The sequence below is a fragment of the Struthio camelus genome, chromosome 12, assembly GCF_040807025.1.
Source record: "Struthio camelus isolate bStrCam1 chromosome 12, bStrCam1.hap1, whole genome shotgun sequence".
Taxonomy (NCBI): Eukaryota; Metazoa; Chordata; class Aves; order Struthioniformes; family Struthionidae; genus Struthio; species Struthio camelus.
In genome coordinates, this window is record NC_090953.1 from 22,457,506 (window position 1) to 22,477,390 (window position 19,885).

The 19,885-nt window shown below is 39.4% G+C and overlaps 1 protein-coding gene across 6 annotated transcripts in view; it reads right to left on the reverse strand.

The window, feature by feature from the left end:
- The window catches only part of PEAK1 (pseudopodium enriched atypical kinase 1), a 131,020-nt gene that overhangs the window by 22,741 nt on the left and 88,394 nt on the right, over positions 1 to 19,885 (reverse strand). For 4 of the 6 annotated variants that reach the window (XM_068958310.1, XM_068958312.1, XM_068958311.1 and 1 more), the window contains exons 3-5: positions 15,889 to 19,152; positions 8,836 to 8,952; positions 6,701 to 6,897 (exon numbers count right to left, since the gene is read on the reverse strand). In XM_068958310.1, the coding sequence (XP_068814411.1) occupies positions 6,701 to 6,897; positions 8,836 to 8,952; positions 15,889 to 19,040 (3,466 nt within the window). In that variant the 5' untranslated portion in view covers positions 19,041 to 19,152. The remainder of the gene's footprint in view (positions 1 to 6,700; positions 6,898 to 8,835; positions 8,953 to 15,888; positions 19,153 to 19,885) is intronic. The other 2 variants (XM_068958314.1, XM_068958315.1) reach the window with 1 other exon arrangement.

Here is a 19,885-nt window from a genome sequence, read left to right on the forward strand (position 1 = left end):
CATTGTAGAACTTCACTACACTCTTTCAACATTAATGCTTTAAGCCTCTGCCTTGCAGAGGTACAGAACTCTAAATCGGCCCTAAAAAAAGCCTTTTATTTCTCTAGGTAAATGATTTATCTTTGGACATTGCATTGCAACCTGTTTATATTAGCTGATGAAACTATCAAATTGGACACCTTGAGCCACAGTTTAATTCAGTTTTACATTCCATAAGCCTATGCTTTTCTTAGAGTAAGGACACCAATAATTTTTGTTTACAAAATGCCATTGTGCATCTTTCTTTTTTGCTCAGATCAGATCAGCAGCATGCATTGTGAAAAACTTTCAGAACCGTGAAGAAAAATGCGTATTTAACCCTCTTGGTGAATTACACAAGCCAACTGGATGACATGCTGCCTGCTTCCACCCTTCCTTGAACAGAGATACTCTATTGAGTATCTCTGAGTTGAGTATTGAACAGAGACATCTATTAGTCTACAATACATAACACATGTTAGTTCAATGCATCAACGCCAACAGGCTTTTTAAAGTACTTTCTCCCATCTCATTTTGCTCTTAGCATGGCAATCTATGCCACATTCCTTTTTATTCTTAGAAAACTTTTTTCTAATTACATATCCTCTTACCATCTCTGATCCGAGGAAAAAGTGCCTTGTGGGAAGATGTGAATTAGAAAAATGAGCCAAAACCAATACTCTAGCATTCACGGTATTGACTAGGCTATTATTATGATTAACACTGTTCTCAGTTTCAGTGACCGCTGCAGCATCCCTAATCCCCTAGAGCAGGAATTTAGGTGAATGAACAGGATCCATGAGGCTAAAACGACTGACACCTCTGCTATTCTCCAGCTGTCATACCACTTTGACAAAAGTTCCATATTTTGAATCACCAAGAAAAGCAAAAATTCACAATCATCCCTGTACAACACAGGTAACCAGCCTGGCAAGACCATGTCTATTACAATCTCAACAGAACTAAAGTCAAAACTGTGGACTCTACTCTGGAGACCAGCGCGAAGAGGAATTTGAGTGGCTCATAGGTGTCCACAGGAAACCCGCTGCAGGACAGGGCTGGGCTGGTTGCAGGCGGTGGCAGCTTCTGCTGACCGGTTTCACCCCACAGCCAGGAATGGAGTCAGATATCCCAGTAATTCCCATGTCAGTACAGCCCTATTTCATGTTACAAAGCCCAGTCATAAAAACCACTTAAAGTATTCACAAAATAAAATCCTCGAGAGGCATCGGTTGGCCACCCCTGCTGTACAAATATCCCTCTCTGCCCTTGTTCTAGTATTTTTTCCCTTGAATTTGGATATTGATCATCATTTTCATTCTGCATTTTTGTTACAGATTAGATTCTGGAAAAAGATTCTCCGTATAAGCAGCAGATCAATTATACTGGCCGTTAGTACCAGTACAAAATATATCACTCGCTAATAAACTCTCACCCTGACTGATAAAAATCACTAACCAACCATGAAAAAATAGATGCATAAAATATATTCGAACCGCTACAAAAGCGTCCAGCATACTTCACAGCCACAATTCCAATAAATGCAATACATGTACTCCAATTTTTTTTTTTTTTACCAAAATTATTCAGCACACAGATTTAAAGGAACATGGTAGTTACCTGTTCTTGTATTAGTTGTTTATATGTTTATTGCTAATTTAATGAGTAAGAAAAAAATCTGTTACTAGCAGGATAATAAACGTGTCCTATATAAAAGAAAGGAAACTTAACATTTATTAACTAATATTCTCACCAATAGTTTGAGATTGTACAGAATACCATAGAACTATATTAATATGGGCTGCAGGTATACTAAATAATTAACAACTTCAGATGCAACAGCCTGTCTGCCTTGGTGGTCTGTCAGCTCTTGCTACGGCCCTCCATTGTGCCATGTTAAAGATGTTACCCATGCTAATATAAATTATACAAAATGCATCAGATGGATATGATAATCGCTGCGTGTCACTGAACTGTCAGTTTTAGTCGACAATGCTTTTGTTACCTTGTTTACAAGCCTGGCGGAAGCATGCTGCCCTGCTCTGGTTTACTGACTGAGACAGTACTCCATGGCAGATGCTGTGATTCACAATTTTTTCCAGACTCAATAATCATAAAAAATACAAACTTTGCCTTCTTTTTCCCCTTTCAGTTAGGTGTGAGGAGAAAACAGTTGATAACAAAACCAGCTTTTCTTTCTTAAATCTTTTTTAAAGTATAGAAATACTACCTGGAGTATGTTCAGAATATCTTAATTTATTTACAGTAACGCAAACTAAATCAAGTCCATTTCCCTGGGCAAATTCAGACAAAGGACAATTTACAGATAGGTAAAGGAAAGGGTTTTAATAACCTAGTCCGTTGTCTTGCTTATCATGAGCCACAAGGTTTACCCGAATTAACTTCTATTAGAATAAGGACACACCTTAAAGAAAATATATCCTGTCGCCACCTTACACGTGAACTTTTGTGTTTCTATGTCTAGATTCAACTGGCAGCCACTGCTTTTCGTTGCAGCTTTGTCTTTTGACACCAAAGGCATCCCTTGTCACAGCTCTGCTCCCCATATTCGTACCCACAACCAGGGGCTGTTTCTTTGATAAGCTAAACAGATTCAGCTTCTGGAGCCTCTCACTATACTGTGCCTATCTCAACATTAGGCATTTCAAGACCTTTCCTTTGGAGACACTATAATTTAATGTTCTTCTTAAACTGTGGACACTACGGTCATGGCAGCTGCAGGGTGAAAATGAGATAGATGCTAACCTCTCTACCTCCTACTGAAGTTTTCTTCTGTTTATACACTCAGGAACATACTGGGTTCTTCTGTTCTATCATTGTGGTGGGAGCTCACTTTTCCTACAACTCCCAAGTCTTTTATATTGTATCTGATTCCCAGAGGAGAATCCCCTGTTCTTGTAAGGCTTGTCTACACTTTTTTATTCCTAGGTGTATGATTTTACATTTTAGAAAAAGTAAGAGATACAGCCCATATTTTATAAATGAGTTATTCTGAAGTTTTGCATCTGCAGTTTGTACCTAACAAATGACTGTAGGCACCTCTTGCAGTGCTGGTGGGTGGCACTGCGAACTGATGCTGGGACAGCTCCTGTTGGAGCAAGGGGAGGCCAAAACCAAACATATTTGAGAGCAGTACCTGAGCTAAACTACTACCTGACTGCAGGCGAAAATTTACCAAGCTTGTCGTTATTTCTAGTCATGTAATTTTGAGTAAAAGGTCACAACTGAAGATGAGACGTTTATCAATGTAAGGATATAATATTGCCTGCTTTGCATTGAAAAGATAAAATATGTCTTAGAATAGCGTCTTCTAATTGATCTTGTGCATTATGCCACAAATTGGTATGTTAACATGATACAATACATTTCCCAAACTACTATACAAACTGTAGTATGTCTCCATAAAAATATCCTTGAATAGTTTAAGCATTTTTATACATTTTAAAAAACTTGTACAAATTTGCGAATAAGTTTGCTGTGCATTTACCAGAGACGATAATCACATTCCAATAAATTTGCTAGAGTTAAATTATTATTTTTGTTGTAAACTATATGCAGAGCTTTCTTACTTTATAGAGCCAGCTTGGCTGGATCTATAGAGCTCTTACAAGAACCATAACCATACATCAAAACGTAAATGATACTAGTATATTTATTTATGTCATTGTAACTGTGAAATAACATATAGTTTCTTTAATATATTTGATTTTTTTTAACACTAGGATTACTCAAACAGTAAGAACTTCTCCTTTTCAGTGATATAATATTGATTTCGGGGTTAAACGAGGAAAGTTTCAATACAGAGCTACAAGTCTCAGGAGATAGATGGATTCTTCAATGGAAGAGTTGAAACATTTCTATCATAGCTGCACAAGTCTAGTAATATATATTATTTATTACAGTTTACTACTAGAAATGTTCCCCTGTAAATCAGAAGCTAGGTAAAGAAAGGTAACTGTAGATACAATTCCAGTTGACAAAGCAAGAGTCAAATGTAATCTAATTATATTATATTTTCTCTTACTGCCTTTTGTTTCAACTGCACACATCAATATTTATTAACTCTACAAAATATGTGATTTTGCTGCTCATCTGACGTAAGATCTAAAACGGAAGAGAAGTTATTCTATGTCCCTACCTAGTCATCCCTTGACAGCTATCTGAATGAGAAAGCGAGGCTGCTTGAATAAACCAACCAAAAGTTTGAACGGCAGCCAGAGAACTCAGCACCATTTAGGGTAGCATTGCTTTTAACAACAAGCAGCAAGCTTGCCAAGCCAGATTAAAGTCAAGCCTAAAAGTTAATTTAACTCTTTCATAGCTGAAATCTACTCTGGTGACAGCAAATCTGAAAGGAACCCAAGGATGAGGAAAAGATTCTGAATAAAGTGCTAAGGGGTTCCATTTTCTATGGTTTTACAGAGGAGTATTCACACACAGGAAGAATATTGACAAAAGTAATGATTGATGGGCATGATACTTTATTACTACATTTCCCATGAGTTTACTACTCCCATACTGTGACATGCTAAAGCATGTTACAAAATGCTAAAGCATCCTACAACCAGAACTACGTCTAACTCTATACACTGAAGCAGCTGCCATCAGATGTAGTATCTTGCATAAGAAACCTGAGCTATAATGTGTAAAGATTTAAACAGCAGATTCACCATATCATTTCTTAGAACATGAAATACAAGTAATGCGTTGGCCGTATGAGCACGATGGCTACAAAACAGCAATCTGTCGAGTGAATTGATGAAGTTCAATAGATGGAAGTGCAGAGGGCACCTATGGAGGAATAACACCATGCCCCAGTACAGGCTGGGGGCTGACCTGCTAGAGAGCAGCTCTGCGGAGAAGGACCTGGGAATCCTGTGGACGACAAGTTGAGCATGAGCCAGCAACATGCCCTTGTGGTCAAGAAGGCCAATGGTATCCTGGGTTGCATTAGGAAGAGTAAGGCCAGCAGGTCGAGGGAGGTGATCCTTTCCATCTGCTCAGAGGCCATAGCTGGGGTACTGTGTCCCAGTGCTGGGCTCCCCAGTATAAGACAGACACGGAGCCACTGGAGCAAGTCCAGCGAAGGGCTACTGTGATGATTAAGGGACTGGAGCATTTGTCAAATGAGGAAAGGCTGAGAGAGCTGGGACTCTTCAGCCTGGCGAAGAGAAGATTGAGGGGGGATCTTACCAGTGCATATAAACATTTGAAGGGAGGGTGTAAAGAGGATGGGGCCAGATTCTCCTCAGTGGTGCCTAGTGATAGGACAAGAGGCAGCGGGCACAAACTGAAACACAGGAGGAAAAGCTCCTTTACTGTGAGGGTGACAGAGCACTGGAACAGGTTGCCCAGAGAAGTGGTGGACTCTCCATTCTTGGAGATATTCAAAAGCCGTGTGGACAGGGTGCTGGGCAACCTCTCTAGGTGATCCTGCTTGAGCAGGGGGGTTGGACTAGATGTTCTCTAAAGGTCCCTTCCAAACTCAGCCATTCTGTGATTTTGTGACCATGACAAATAAGTGGTATTTCCTATGTTAAATGATACCTTAGCTTTATCTTTCTATATGTCATTCTAGTTAGAGGACATGGGTAAAGCATGGGCTAACCATGCTATAAAGAGTTTTAATGGAGCAAGATCTACTGCCTGGAACGTTAGCTTTCCTCCTTGCTGTTGGAAAGTCTTGTTAGATGTTAACATCACTCTTAGGTAAGATGCTTTCCTCTTTATGCTTTATAAACAATATCTCATTAATGTTTCATTAGCAGAACACACTAATGAGTCAGCCACTGATTTACATTAAAGCCAAAATATGCAACAATATCACTAAATGTCTATGGAATATATGCACCACAGGGTTTAAAAATTTTGTCCTTGATCCCTTGAACATGTATGGACATGCCTAACTTTTATACGTGGGACCCATCCCAATGCAGTCATTTTATTCTTGTCCAAATGCTAAACATGTTGGTGTGCTTACAGGATTAGAGCTTACTGAAAAACTATTAACATATTCTTGAAATTAAATAAGTGAAACATATTTTTTGTTCTTCTAGAAAACCTGGATGTAAGTATTCCTAAAATCCCAGTACCTCAAATCAAAACGTGTTAGAAAACTACACTGATAGTATTGATACTACTTATTTGTCTTGCTCGCTTGTCTTCCAGAGAAACCCCACATACAGCTCTGTCTAATGTGAGACAGGATAGTTGAACAGACTTTAGAACATTCATATTTTAAACTTGTCTGAAGGAGCAAAAGTAAACTCTCAAATTAGTATTAAAAAAAAAAGGGTTATAGTCAACAAAATATGACTACAAATATTTTAGAAATTATTATTGGTATTACATAATAAGCACGATTTCTTGCTGGATTTCAGAAAAATACTGGAATCTAATTATTGCTTCTAAATACATGAGATAATTTACTCTGTATTTTAAAATCTCTGATAAAAATTCCTTTAAGCTATAAAAACAACATGCCTTGAGACTAAGACAATAGAATTTTCCTTTCTGTAAAGGGATATTTAAAAAGTTTGTCTTTAGGAACAAACCTTATGAAAGCATGGTGAGCTGTCCAAAGGACGAGGTCCTTCACAGCCTGAGAAAGGTATCCAAAGTATGCTCTCATTTCAGTTTTCCTCCACGAGGATAGGCTTACCTAAATTGCTGTATGTAGCACTGCAAGGATTTAAGTCAGGAGAACTTGACGCTTCTTCCTTGTCTTCCTCCCCGTGTGGGGCACGGACAGACGACACTGGTATGATGGAGGCACTGCCGCCATTGTCCTGCTTCACGAACACAGCTCTGGGGACGCGAGGGGACAAATCCTCCACTGTCGTCTCATCGGGCACTTGACTGAAACACACAAAATGAGATTGTCTGGAGACCATGGCAGGGTACTCGAGCTTACTGGCAAAATATCAGATTAGCAATAACATATCTTCAGTAAAGGGAATGGACTAGTAAAGGACTAAGCTCTTTTCACCTCCCCCCCCCTTTTTTTTTAAAATAGCTTTCTAAAATATTTATTTTACTTAGTAAGATGAAATAGCTTTTGACTGAAAGAGTAACAACAGTTCACACCTTTCATTCAAAAGGGGTAATAATAAAATGTTTCATGGTTGGCTACAACCAGCATGTGTACACTTCTGGATGCAGGCCTGATTCTGTGTAATGATGTGTGCAGGACTCGCAGGAGGGCAGCAGAGGTTAAGACGTTAACTAGAACGCGTTTTTGCCAACTAGAACGTGTTTGTTTCAATCAAAGGTACCTGAGTATAGTGAAGGGACTGTACACCTTAGTAAATGCATAAAGCTTTATTGATAAATTTTCATATTCTAGAAGGATGATGGGAATGGTCACTTTGGGAGACAGACCAAAATCCTATTTCCCATATAAAATATTCCAGGATTAAAATCCAACTGCTAATGCATTAGGCCATTTACACGAGGCCATGAACACATTCCTCTGTGCTTGCTCTTAACTATGAAGATTTAATCATACAGTGATGATTAATAGCACAAAGCTGTGAAAATCATCTCACTTTCCGTGGATGTATTTACTGTAGTATGATTTAAAAATTATGCATAATATATCAAATAAAAATGAGCAATATGCCCAGATTTATTCAAAAAAACCCTGTCCTACTGAAAACACAGCCGCAATTATCAATAATCATGCCACACACAACATGTTAAAAATGGACCAAAAATATTTCTGTGCCTTTATGCTCTCTCACTCACAAAAACAAAAGTTCAGTATAGGCCAAACCTCAAGAGCATGTATCTTAATCACTAGCTCTCAATATTTCAGCCTGATCCAGTAGATAGGAAGAATTTTAAATATACACACTCTTCCATAAAGGATAGGGGGAAGGCACTTCCTTCAATAGATGATCACATCATTTTTCTCTGCAGGTGTTTAATTTTTACGGTTAAAATTTAAAATTTAACTTGTGATAAAAACATAATAATGATGCATTTTTAAATAGGCAGAGCAGCCGAGTTTCCATGATACAAATCTTCGTAGTGGAAAGAGAGATTATATCCTCAGAGACTTATCATAAATTATAGGTATATGTCTTTCTGCACTAACCCAAAACCAAGTTACTGAAAAGTATGATACGCAATCTTCTAGCAATGCCAAACTCCGCTTAAAACATGCCACCACTTTGCATAACACAGGCCCCCATGTACAGTGTGCACATGCTGCTTCCACTGTCAGGCTCATGGATTTTAACTGCAGGCTGGTACAAACAAAACCCATGAGGACTTGTTAGTGAGAGACAAAATGGCAAAGTTCACAATGCTGTAATCTTCAATCAGCATAAAAACATTTCCTCGTTTTTAGTTCCATGCAGACTAACGTTGTGAAGAGCGTTCTGTGTGCCATAAATAGACCCACATTAAAGAGTTAACCTAAGATAATTTCAGAGTAAAGCGTACACTAAAACTAAAGCAGTGAAAAAGGCTCTTACGCCAATAAGAGATTATAATAAAAGACTTGCAGTTTCTGTAAATCATATACATACCTGCATTCCTCAGCAAGAACGTTTTCTTTTCAAAAGAAATAGTTTCTAAAAGCTTTACAGTTCTGACATTGCCACATACCGGGAATTCTCACATCTCCAAGTAATTTTTAGTATTGCTTGGGGAAGCACAGAACAGACTCATTCTCCATACCAGACGCATGCAAGCACATTCACTAAACCTAAGCTCAGAAGCATTTTGCCAAACAAAGTAAACCAGCAGCTAGAAGGGAAGAAAGAGGGGGAAAAAAAAAAACCAACTCACCCACTGTACTCGCTCACACAATTCCCCATTAAAGGAAATTCTTTCAGGGCCTTCTTGAGTCTTTTAATCATGTCTTGAAACTCAGGCGAGCCATTGATTCCGCCGTGTTCGGAGGCGCTACAAGTTGTGCAAGCTGTGAGCGACACGGCCGGACTCTGCACGCAGCGCTACCCCTCCTGCTATGCCTCCTGCACCTTCGTGTTTACCTTAGCGGGTTGGTCCCAGGGCCTTGCCAACGCGCGCCCCGGGAAGCCAGCGCTAGCCCTGCCTGCTTAACTCTTCCACTGCCTCGGTGGGTGAAAAAGAGCTCACTTTCTGCTGCATCACTACTTCTGTATGACAGCTACGGTCCCAGTCACGTTAATTAGTTACAGAAGAGCAGGTTCAAATTTCAAAGGTAGTTTAAAGAACCTGGACATAACGTTAAAAGCAACTGAACATCTTGAACGTGTATTCCAAGCGCTTTTAGTATCTGAAACTAATACGTTTGAAAGTGCAGCAATGAGATGTCAGGTCATGTGAGGAAACGCTTCCCTGTAACTTAATAGTAAAGAGGAGGGGAGATTTTGAGAGCTGAAGCACACTTAATGCAAGGCACCAACTCCATAAGCAACAGGGCAGCCCATAATCGTCACCGACAACGCAGGGGGAAAACGTCTTTGTCACTCATTAACCTTCAAGAATCCAGTTCACAATTGCTTTTGCTTCCTGTGATAGTCTAAACAGTTAAAGATCTATCAGTTTTCTGGAAAAGTAGAGCTGCTGATAAAGAAGCAGTTCTTTGAGATTAGAACTACTAAAGCCTGGTTTTGCATAAATTTGTCTTCTTGTTGACTGCAAGTGCCACTTAGAGCTATGCCCTTTTTTGGGATATTTACAGATATTTTGCCAGGGTGGATTCTTTGATGCCTAGCATGGGAGCACATTTTTAGCCCTTCCCTCAGTGGGGGCAGGCTCCTCTGCCTAAGCCTATTTCTACAAACTTCATAGGAAATGCATTACCTTAGAGAGCTCTGCTCCTCTAAACAACTATTCAGTTAACGGAGGGAGCAGCTGGACACACACAGAGACCACGTTTGTTGTCCTAAGAAGCTGAGATTATGCAAAGCAAAAATACTTGCCATAAAAATAACTGGCTTTCAGATAACATCTCTCTGAATTCATAAACTTGTGATTCACCCGCGCCCAAGCACAGAATTGTTTAAAAACAGTCTTCTGCTGGGAGAAATAATGTCCCTGTGCCTACCCTCAGCCTATCCTCCTTCACAATATTTGTAGGAGGGATATGGATGATGGGGCCTCAAAACTCTTTGCCTCAAAATTCTTTTGGGAATAGTTTAACATGAGAATCCAGACAGCAGATCATGTAGCAGGCTGATTTTCATAAGGACAATGGGATCACAGTTGTGGTGTGACCTGTATTTCCCCCTCTGAGAACATGCCTTCCCAATTAGAGTGATTAAGAAAGAGAAATGAGTATGAAGGAGAGAAGAATAGGGAATACTTGTACAAAGTGATTTTGAGAGTGCATCCTGAACTAGGGTCAGATCTCGAGGTGCAGCTGAGGGAGCACAGGTCAGTGCGAGGCAGCAGACAAAACTCCAAGCGGCAGAAATGGGAAAAAAATTGACGTGGCCTTAGACCTAGCTGAGACTCTGATATCCCCTCTGAGTGGACACACGCTTTTACATGTGGTTTGAGATGAGAGAGCCTGACAAGCACAAAGACTTTTGTTGCACAAAGAGTCTGTGGGGCTTTCAGATATATTGAGTTTCAAAGAGATCCTTTTGAGACCCCCTAGGGGCCTACAGTTTTAAGCTAATATAAAGTCTAATTTCATTGAATAGTACTTGAGGAAAAATGCAGAGAGGCTAATGGCTTGAGGGTGGTCAAAGGCCACCTTATACAGGAACTTCTACTCAGAACACAGGATGACTTTATTTCTGTAAAGCACTGAGCAGAGAAGATCAGGGCTCAGATTTAATTCCAAGTACGTTACGGGTAAAGGACATTCTAGGACATACAGTAGACATCCAGTCTAGTGGCTCAGGCACTTCAGTTGCCCATCACTGTCATTAGCCAGAAATAGTCACTTAAGAGGAAAGTGAGAGAAACTTTCACTTTCAATTCACTGCCAATTGACAGACTGAAATAACTAAGCCATATGGAAAGTTTATTTCTAATTCTTCTTACTTAGAAGTTGGCGTATTCCTGAAGCAAAAGAATTTATATCCCTCCTCCTTTTTTTTTTTAAATCTTGTCTAATGCGATGTTTGTGTGGATAAAGGGAATCCATTGGATAATCCAGTAAAGACAACCTACTAAGCTCTTTAGCACCAGTGATACTTAGTGGCAGTGAGCTCCGCAGATGAACTGCACATTACATAAGAAAGTTTTCTTTATCCATTTTAAATTTTCACTCTTTCCATTTTACAGACTGTGGCTGAGGACATAAGAACAACAGGACTAGGTTTACTATTTTCTTACCTATATTTATAAAATAATGAATGATAAAATCCCTTCTAATTTGCTTTTTAACATTTCTCAGAGTCTACAAATCCTCTTCGCATGAAAGTTTACCTAGTTTTGCATACTGAACATGCGTAATTTCTGTTTTCTGTTAGTACATAGATGTTCTTGAGAGAAATCTCACAGAAGTTTTTCATAGATGAAATGGTAAGATAGACGGCTAATGTGCTTATGACCAAGACAAGAGAGCCTTTAAACTGGAAAGAAGGACTTTGTTTTAAATATAGGCCTACTGTGATTTAAAATGTTTTGTTCTCTTCTTGAGTGATTTCTGAAATGGCTATGGGATCTGCAGGATCTGAGTCAATGATAATGAAAAAAAATGATAGCGCTGGTTCTTCCTGTGTGTCTCTGGATATGATCCTTTTAAGTTCTGGTGCTCTAAATCACCTTACTGGAGTTGTTTTCTCCATTGGCTATATACGGAAATTAAACTCCTAACTCTGATTCTTAAAATCACATTTGGCTTAGTGTAATTTAAAGCAAACAGGGTGAACAGTCTTGAGTGACCTCAAGGCAATCAGAACCACAAAAAACATTTGAGGAGCACTGACACCACTGGAATCCCTCCATGGCAGGTAGTGCAAGTCTTCGGCCAGTTTTCTAAAAGAAAATCCCAACTTTAGCTATGAAGAAATGGTTTCTTATCTAAACCAGAACAGAATGAATATACAGACCTCACTACTTGAAGGAAGTTATTTCAGTAAACAGATAGAGTTTTATCTTTTGTTCATCCAAGTCTGCCCCAAAGATCCTATGATGGAAATGTATGAGTGATTTATAGCTATGAAAGGGAACAATTTAGTTTAAAATGTAACTGAAATTGAAATGACTGCACAAATCAGTTGTACCTTGATTTACACAGGCACTACTGTCTAAAAAGAACACTGGAGATTTTTAATTCAACTCTGAGGTAGTTTATGAAGGTACGAAAGGAAGACTCAGAAGGCTGCCCCAAAAATTTCTTTTAGGGATCATGTTTCAATCTAAAAACGCTGCTACAGGGCTTAAGCAACGATCGCTCAGGGAAGGAGAAGCCCTTATTTTATGAAGCTCCAATAGATGCAGCTTGATCCACTAGATAATAAAGCCTTTGAAGAATATAAAGACTTTTTTCCCCCCCACTTTTGTGTGGCTTCTGAAGTGTGCCATACCACCTTCAGCAATTACACTGGCTTTGGCCAGAAATACTGTCATCCTTTCTCTTTAGAGGTCTATTTTGGCTTTGGCCTGAGAACAACTTGTGCATCATGAAAAAATGAACTACAGGTGTCCTGGGAAACAGATTTTCATTCCCATTACTGATAGGACTGATGTGATTGCTGATTTTTAGAAAAAGAAACTATTCCATTTACAAAGTCTTGGTAAAAACCTGGTTATTATCAATTCTGGTCTGTCATTTTCTTTCTAAAGAAAAACAAATCAAGCTCCTTTGAAAAAGGATTACAAAAATGTGGAATCTTTAGCTGTAATCAATTTAATGTTGGTTTTCAGAGATAAAGTCAGATCCTACCTTAGTATTTGCTAGCTCCTTTTGAACCACCATATATGCATTCTGACACCAAACCAAGAGACTATCACATGGATAAAACAACATTAGATTCTTCGCTGTAATAGACACAGATACTTACAGCTTCCCAAAGAATTGCATATTTTGCAAGTGCTTTTATAAATGATGAACTGACCTTTCTAGGGATAACATAACCACAAATCAGGGTTGAGGGTATTTAAAGTTATCAATCTCTACCAGCTTTGTAATCCACTGCAAAGTAAGGGACTAGTGTATCTTCATTTAATATACTTTCAAGACTCCCAGTAATCTGACATTTCTTAAGCTTATTTTATTTGCTAGGTCATCAGTTTGGTTTCTCAGTGAGCTTGCAGTTGTTGGTGTTCTCCATTACAAAAGTGTCATGTTTACTGATTGCTATCTTCATGTCTTAAGTTTTCCTCAAAGGCTTCTGCAAGCTTAACTGAAAATTTTAAACATCTTTTCCATGTGCATATTTTGATCTGAATTAACATTAATCTTTTAATAATACCTGATGAATAATACCTAATAGCAGTCTAGCATCATCTGTTATGTCTCCTCCTTGTGCAAAAATGGAAGCTGACAAGCTTGATTCTCACCTACTGGAATACTAAAAAATAAATTCAGAATCCTAAACAAAATTAGCCTTATTTTTGGCATTGCAAAGTTTCTTTCAATCTCCCTAACAGTATTCAAAACTAAGTTAAAGAAAACCCACAAAAACAAAAAAACCCAAACCCTAAAGGCATCGAATTGCATCAGGGTATCAAAAAGAATAACTGAAAGATAAAAATATTGACTGTCCAGTGTTCTGACTACATATTTCTCAATAACTCAGTGAATTTTCTTAAAAATTTGTAGAAAGGATAGAATGGTATTGTTAGAAAGAAGAAATTCCAGCTGTAACAGTTGGAAGATTCCAAATACAACTTTCACCAGCAAAAATTGTGAGATACGGTTTCAGCCAATATTATCACAACTTGCAGAAAAATGAAAAGTAAAAATGCTTCTCAGAGTAAGGGAATAAGCTAGGAGAGAATAATGATTCCTTTCAATAGTAAGGGTAAAAGATATTCCAGTGATACCACAAAACTATAAAGCAGGATAGCAGCACCGTCTCTAGGGTAATCTTAAGAACAAACGCTAACTATCAGCATGGCCATTAGCCTGTTATTGCCCTTCACCACTGAGATAAGCTCTTATTCCTTCCTGACTGCTTCTCTGCCAGATCAGAGAGCTGATCTGGCTGAATAACAACGTGATGGTTATTCTTCACCCGCGTCACTTCCCCAGGTTGGTTCCCCACGGGTGACCACAGAAATGGTCTTGCCAGCACAAGTGGGGACACTAAGGAGGTGGAACGAGAGGCTGCGAGACGAGACACAGGAGACTGTCCCGATGGCTGTGTGCGCGGTGCTGCTGCTGCTGGAAAACTGCTCGCGCAGCCTCAGTTTCTCCAGGTTCTCCTAGAGTTAACAGGAAAAAAGGGGTTCCTCTAAAGGGACTACTGAGGGAACAAACTTCTCCGATTCTTTAACTTGCTCTCCAAAGCTGCTTACTTCTCTCCTTGTCCTACAGGGAGAGTCTAGGCTCTTCTCAAGAGCTAGCCCATCCCTGGGAATGCTCCCCACTGTCTGCAGCCTCAAACTGTAATATGCCCTGACTGCCTCCCGTCATCACACGTGCCTCTCCACTATTGCGGTGGTACACAGCTTGCAGAGATGCTGGATGCTGACAGGTTGTACCAACTTCAACGGCTTGTGAAAGTGCTTTGTGTTGCTGAAATTCACACCAGCAATTTGCAGTGGGACTTTTTTGCCCTATTCATTTGCATGTGAATTTTATTATTAATATTTTTTAAATAAAAGTCTTGAATCTTAGATTGCAGAAACAGATGCTATGCTAAGTTTTCAGAGACTGCCCTTATCTTCTTGTATTTGGGAGAGTTATTCTTATAGTATCCTCAGAAGATATATTCTAATACATCTACAGCTGTAGTCAGTACTCAGTGAAATACATACTGTGCCCACATGACCGAGTGCAACAAATATCTCCAACTCGCTTAGGTTATGCACTGTCATGACAGCCATATAAACTGGACGGTACCTTAAAAAAATGGCATGTTGAAAATAAACATGGTTCTTAGCGTTCAGAGACAACCAAGCATGTGTACCATTGATAAGGAACAAACAGACCTTTAAACCAAGACCTACCAAACTACCACTGATTTAAAGAAGTAAAATAAACATATATTGACCAAATAATTTTAGAAAAATCAAAAGTGATTTCAGCACATTATGGTTTAAAAAATGAAATTAGTGAACTAATTGTCAGGCAGAAACGGCAATCATCTCCACTGAATCCAATACTGTTATGGGACAAAATATTCATCGCTGTAAAGGCTTTGTAAAATGGAAATTATTTTATAAATATTGTAATTCTATTATTATGTTTTTACATAGTTTATTTTAGGAGCGCTGTAGTGACGCTGCATTGTAACATGAAGTTTAATTAGCATACCTTGTATTCACGGGAGATAAAGTTAACACATCACATTCTATGAGTCACTGTGTTTGCAATTTCCGTTTTTCTATTAAATAGCATCTTTCGATTTTTGCAGAGGAATTCTTTAGTATTGCTATAACATAAGAACACTTTCTTAAGCTACAAATCTAGGAAAAAGTATCTGATTCAATGTAACCTAGCTATCACAACATATGAATGAACCTGCATCACAAACTACAAACATTGAGTATTGTTCCAAGTTAACTTTTTTTTTTGGGGGGGGGAGGGGGATCTTTGCTGATATCCAACATAATGCAAAGATTTTTAACATATGCTTTAAAATACCTAAAATAAATATATTTTGAAAATCTTACACTTAATGTAATAATACTCCTTAATTTCTTCCCTTTTCTGCAGTATATATAGAGCATTTCACAACTGAGTGAGAATGAAAAAGATGATAGGAATGAAAAAGATGAGCAGATTACCTGGGGATTTTCTTGGGAATCTGAGATGGTGAAGAATGGCTCTTTATTTTCTGTTCAGAGCTCTCCAGAGAGTTTTCTTGTGTTTCTCCTTTGTCTTTTGCTTGTGCATCTGCAACCGAAGACTCCGCTCCAGTTATGTTTTGACGGTCAGCCTTTGGTTCAGTTGGTGCTGGTTCACATCTATACATGAAAACAATAGATGGCTTCTCACTGGAGTCTGATTTTGACTCACTGAACCAATGATGACGTTGAACTGGAGGAGGGGGGAGCATATGTATAACAGTTCCATCAAGACCCACCAGCTTTCCTTTCTCTCTTTCTTTCTCTTTGTCTTCCTCATCATCAGTTTTTCTGCGGCGGAAGAAGCTCTTAAAAGATATCCAGCGTTTGGGCTTTGCATCAGCAGCTCGCCTACCTTCTGAATGAAGGATTGACTCGGCCTCTGTTGACCTAGTGGGACTATTTGGTTTGGTCCAATTGCTGAAATGTCTTTGCAACAAGTTACTTGCATGATAGGGTGAAGATGTGGATCGTGGAGGAGGAAATGGTGGTGCTTGCTCCGTTTTGGGACTTGTGGTATTTTGCATGCCTCTCACTGGCTTTGGAGAATGGGTGGCAACTGGCTGTGACACTGTATCTTTCTGCATCTTAGTGGTAGCGTTTTCCATGGTTTTGGGTGACTCTACCTCAGACTGTGATGTAAACAGAGATTTGGGTCGTACCAGGGTGTTCTTAGTAGCATCTGCATCAGGGGGTAAGGAATACAGTTCTTCGATGCTACAAGATTTGGGTCCAGACTGAGGTGTTTCTGGAGGAGTATGTGGAGGCTGGATGGAAGCCACAATCTGGGAAAGCACCGTGCTTGCATTCTCTCTGCTGCCACTGCCAGCAGAAGCCTCTGGTGTTACTTCTATTTTTGCTGCAGGCTCTTGGGTTGCCTTTTGAATTCTTGGTGGGGAGCTGTGGTCAGAACTATGACTTCTTTGTGGTGATATCTGACCTTTACTGAGACAGCTGTTAAACTCTTGGACCTTCTGAGCCACAGAACCCAGCCTACACTCTGTGCTATTAGTCACTCCCTTTGCTTGAGAAAACTCGGTGTGTTTGTTTCCTGCAGTTTCAGTCATTTTGCTTTCTATTTCTTCGTAGGTGTGGCTTATTACACTAGTAGTTTTATCTTTGATGGATAGCTCTCCGCTGGTCCCTAGAAAACTTTTATAGATAGCCAGATTATCATACGCATTTGGATTAATTACAATGGGAACTTTAATAGCATTTTTGGAACTCTTAGCATAAGTGGGCTCATCATGAATTATAATAGGAAAAGGTGGCATGCCAGCATTATTGTAGCTGTTGAACTTAATCTCAGATAAATTGGGAGACTTAACTGGGATAGTTTTTGAAGAAATGTTGGTAGCTGTAGGTGAAGTAGGAGCTGACTTGTGGCTTGTCTTTCTAGGAGGAACAGAAGGTCCTGTGCTATTAGCAATTAACTCCACCTTAGGTATCTTCTGTCGTGGACTAGTACTAGAGGTCCACACTTCTTGATATCTGATTGCACTCGATTTTTTCAGATTAGCATTTACTTGTCCAGGTGATGCTGCAGAGGATGTAATAGGTGTGCCTGGAGTTCCTGGTGAATTTGGGTTAGATGATGTGGTTTTCGTTTCTGAGGTTTCGGTCTGATTCTCCTTACATTCATTGGTCATGGCAGCTGATACATCTACTATGGTATATGGCTTGCAAACTGGTTGTTCCATATTCACTACCCTATAAGGTTTGGCTTGCTCTTCCACAGGCACCAGATTTATAGTTACAGCTTGACCAGCAACATCTGAAGAACTTTTATTCTCTTGCTTATCAGTCTGCACAGCAATTTTGCCATCTTTCTCTTCCAGTCGAAGAGCAAGTACTGCCTTGTGGGTTTCTAGACTTTTTGGGACATTTCTAGAAACTTTTGACACATCCTTCACCTGCTGATTATCACAAAGACTGTCATATTCTGGTTCAATGAGTTTGACATCATGAGGGGTACTAGGAGATAATCCCCCATTACAGAGCTTCTGTGATGAACTGCTGGTTGTTCCAGAACGAGACTCTTCAGTCAAAGAAGAATCGGGAGATGTAGAATCAGAAGATACCATGCTCTGCATGCTCTCCTGCCCATAAAGAATCACAGTCTCTTCCCCATAGCCATTTAAAATTTCATCGTAACTATCATCGTAATCTACTGCACAGATCCGCTGAAGAGACTTGTTTCTAAGGGGCACAGTATTCCATTTTTTGTCAACGCAGAACTGAACAGGAGACAGGGTGTTAGCTCTAAAATTAGCAAAGCGAGGTTGGCCCCTCATACGAATTTCCATTGCTAGCAACTCTTCATCGCTTTCATCCCAGCTCTCATGCTCTTCTTGCATGCTGCCAAAAAATGCATCATCCTCACTCTCATCTCCACTAGAGAATTCTGGATAACAGAAACGTCCACCTTCATTACTTATTACTTCAGTGCTTCCACTCAGAATAACGTGCTTACTGTGTGAATCCTTCATTCCACCCATCATGCAGCTTGGAGGGATCTTTCTTTCCAGTGATCTTTTATAGCAATTATTTATTCTTCCCAAGAAAGTTTCTCTTGAGTTCATTTCATTTCCAGTTAGCTGAGGTGTCGTATCCAAACCTGCAATCTCCTTCAACACTTCTGTCAGTCCATTATTGTTATTTGGTATCTTACCTACGCCATCATTGTTGCCATAAGGCCTATGAACATGGCTATAACCTTCAATTTCATCTTCATTATTATTGTTCAGTGGTTTTTTGTTCAAGACAGCTTTGTTTCGGTTCCACCCTACGGGCACTGATTTATTCTCACAATGATCCGGTGCACTGATTTCACTGCATACACCCTGCCCATCTACTACCATCATGGTGGGTTTTACAGCTATAGTGGGTTTCTTTGCCACAGGTGGACGGAAATTTCCTGTATTTCTACCACGATGGCTGTTACTTTGGTTTGCATTGGTTTTTAGATTTCCATGTGAGAGGGTTTTTTTTTCAGAGACTGGGGGTAACTGATGTAAGCTTTTAGGCTTGAAGCAGTTCTTACATTCACCAGGTTTCCAGACGTGCTCAGTGAAAGTGTTGCAAGCAGACATTTTCCCAGAGCTTTGCGCTTGATGCTGTGCTGTTCAGTGCATGGTAAGAACTTCATCCATATGTTTCCACTCTGTTCACTTAGTAGGGCTCCTGGTTCAAGCAGCGATCATTCTGAAACACAAGAGAGAGAACGAGGCTAAGAATGGGGAAAACAAAGTTAACCATTACACTTGCTTATATTCTGACTGTTCCTACTTTTACTACACTCTTAACAATGACTCAGAATAACCAAGTAGCCTCGTTGATGTCTTAGCTCTTTTTACTGAAATTGAAAACGAGAGAGAGAGAGAAATGGCAATGACTGAGAATTGAGAATAATTCCCCGACTAGTTCAGGACCATTGACTGCAATTTTGCCCAATAAATCAAATGCTAGGGAGAGGATTTAAAGCCAAAGATTAGTGCATATTGCCACAGACATAACCATTTAAATATGAGACAGGAAAGTAAGAGTATGTTTTAGTCTCGCAAATACAACATAGATCATTTGTTTTAGCTTCAAACGTGAACGAGCTCAGCTTAAGTGGGAAAATACGTTCAAGCAATTCCAAACTCTTCTGCCATTTTAGCACCTTTTTCTTCAAGTTAAATGATTACTGGACAGATGCTTTGGTTGAACAGGCAGGCTGGACTGTATTCTGGAAAAGTTAGATAAAAATGCTGGGATAACCTTTCCAGAAAGTTACTTTTCCTTCTCTTTAGCTTATTGTAGCGGCAAATAAACCTAGTTTACATCAATAAAACAGAGCTATAGATTTTTAGTCATTGATTTGTTTCACGTGTAGCTATTCCACCTAAACTAAACCCCAAGAAAAGTGTTAGCCTCAGATAACCGAAAATCTACT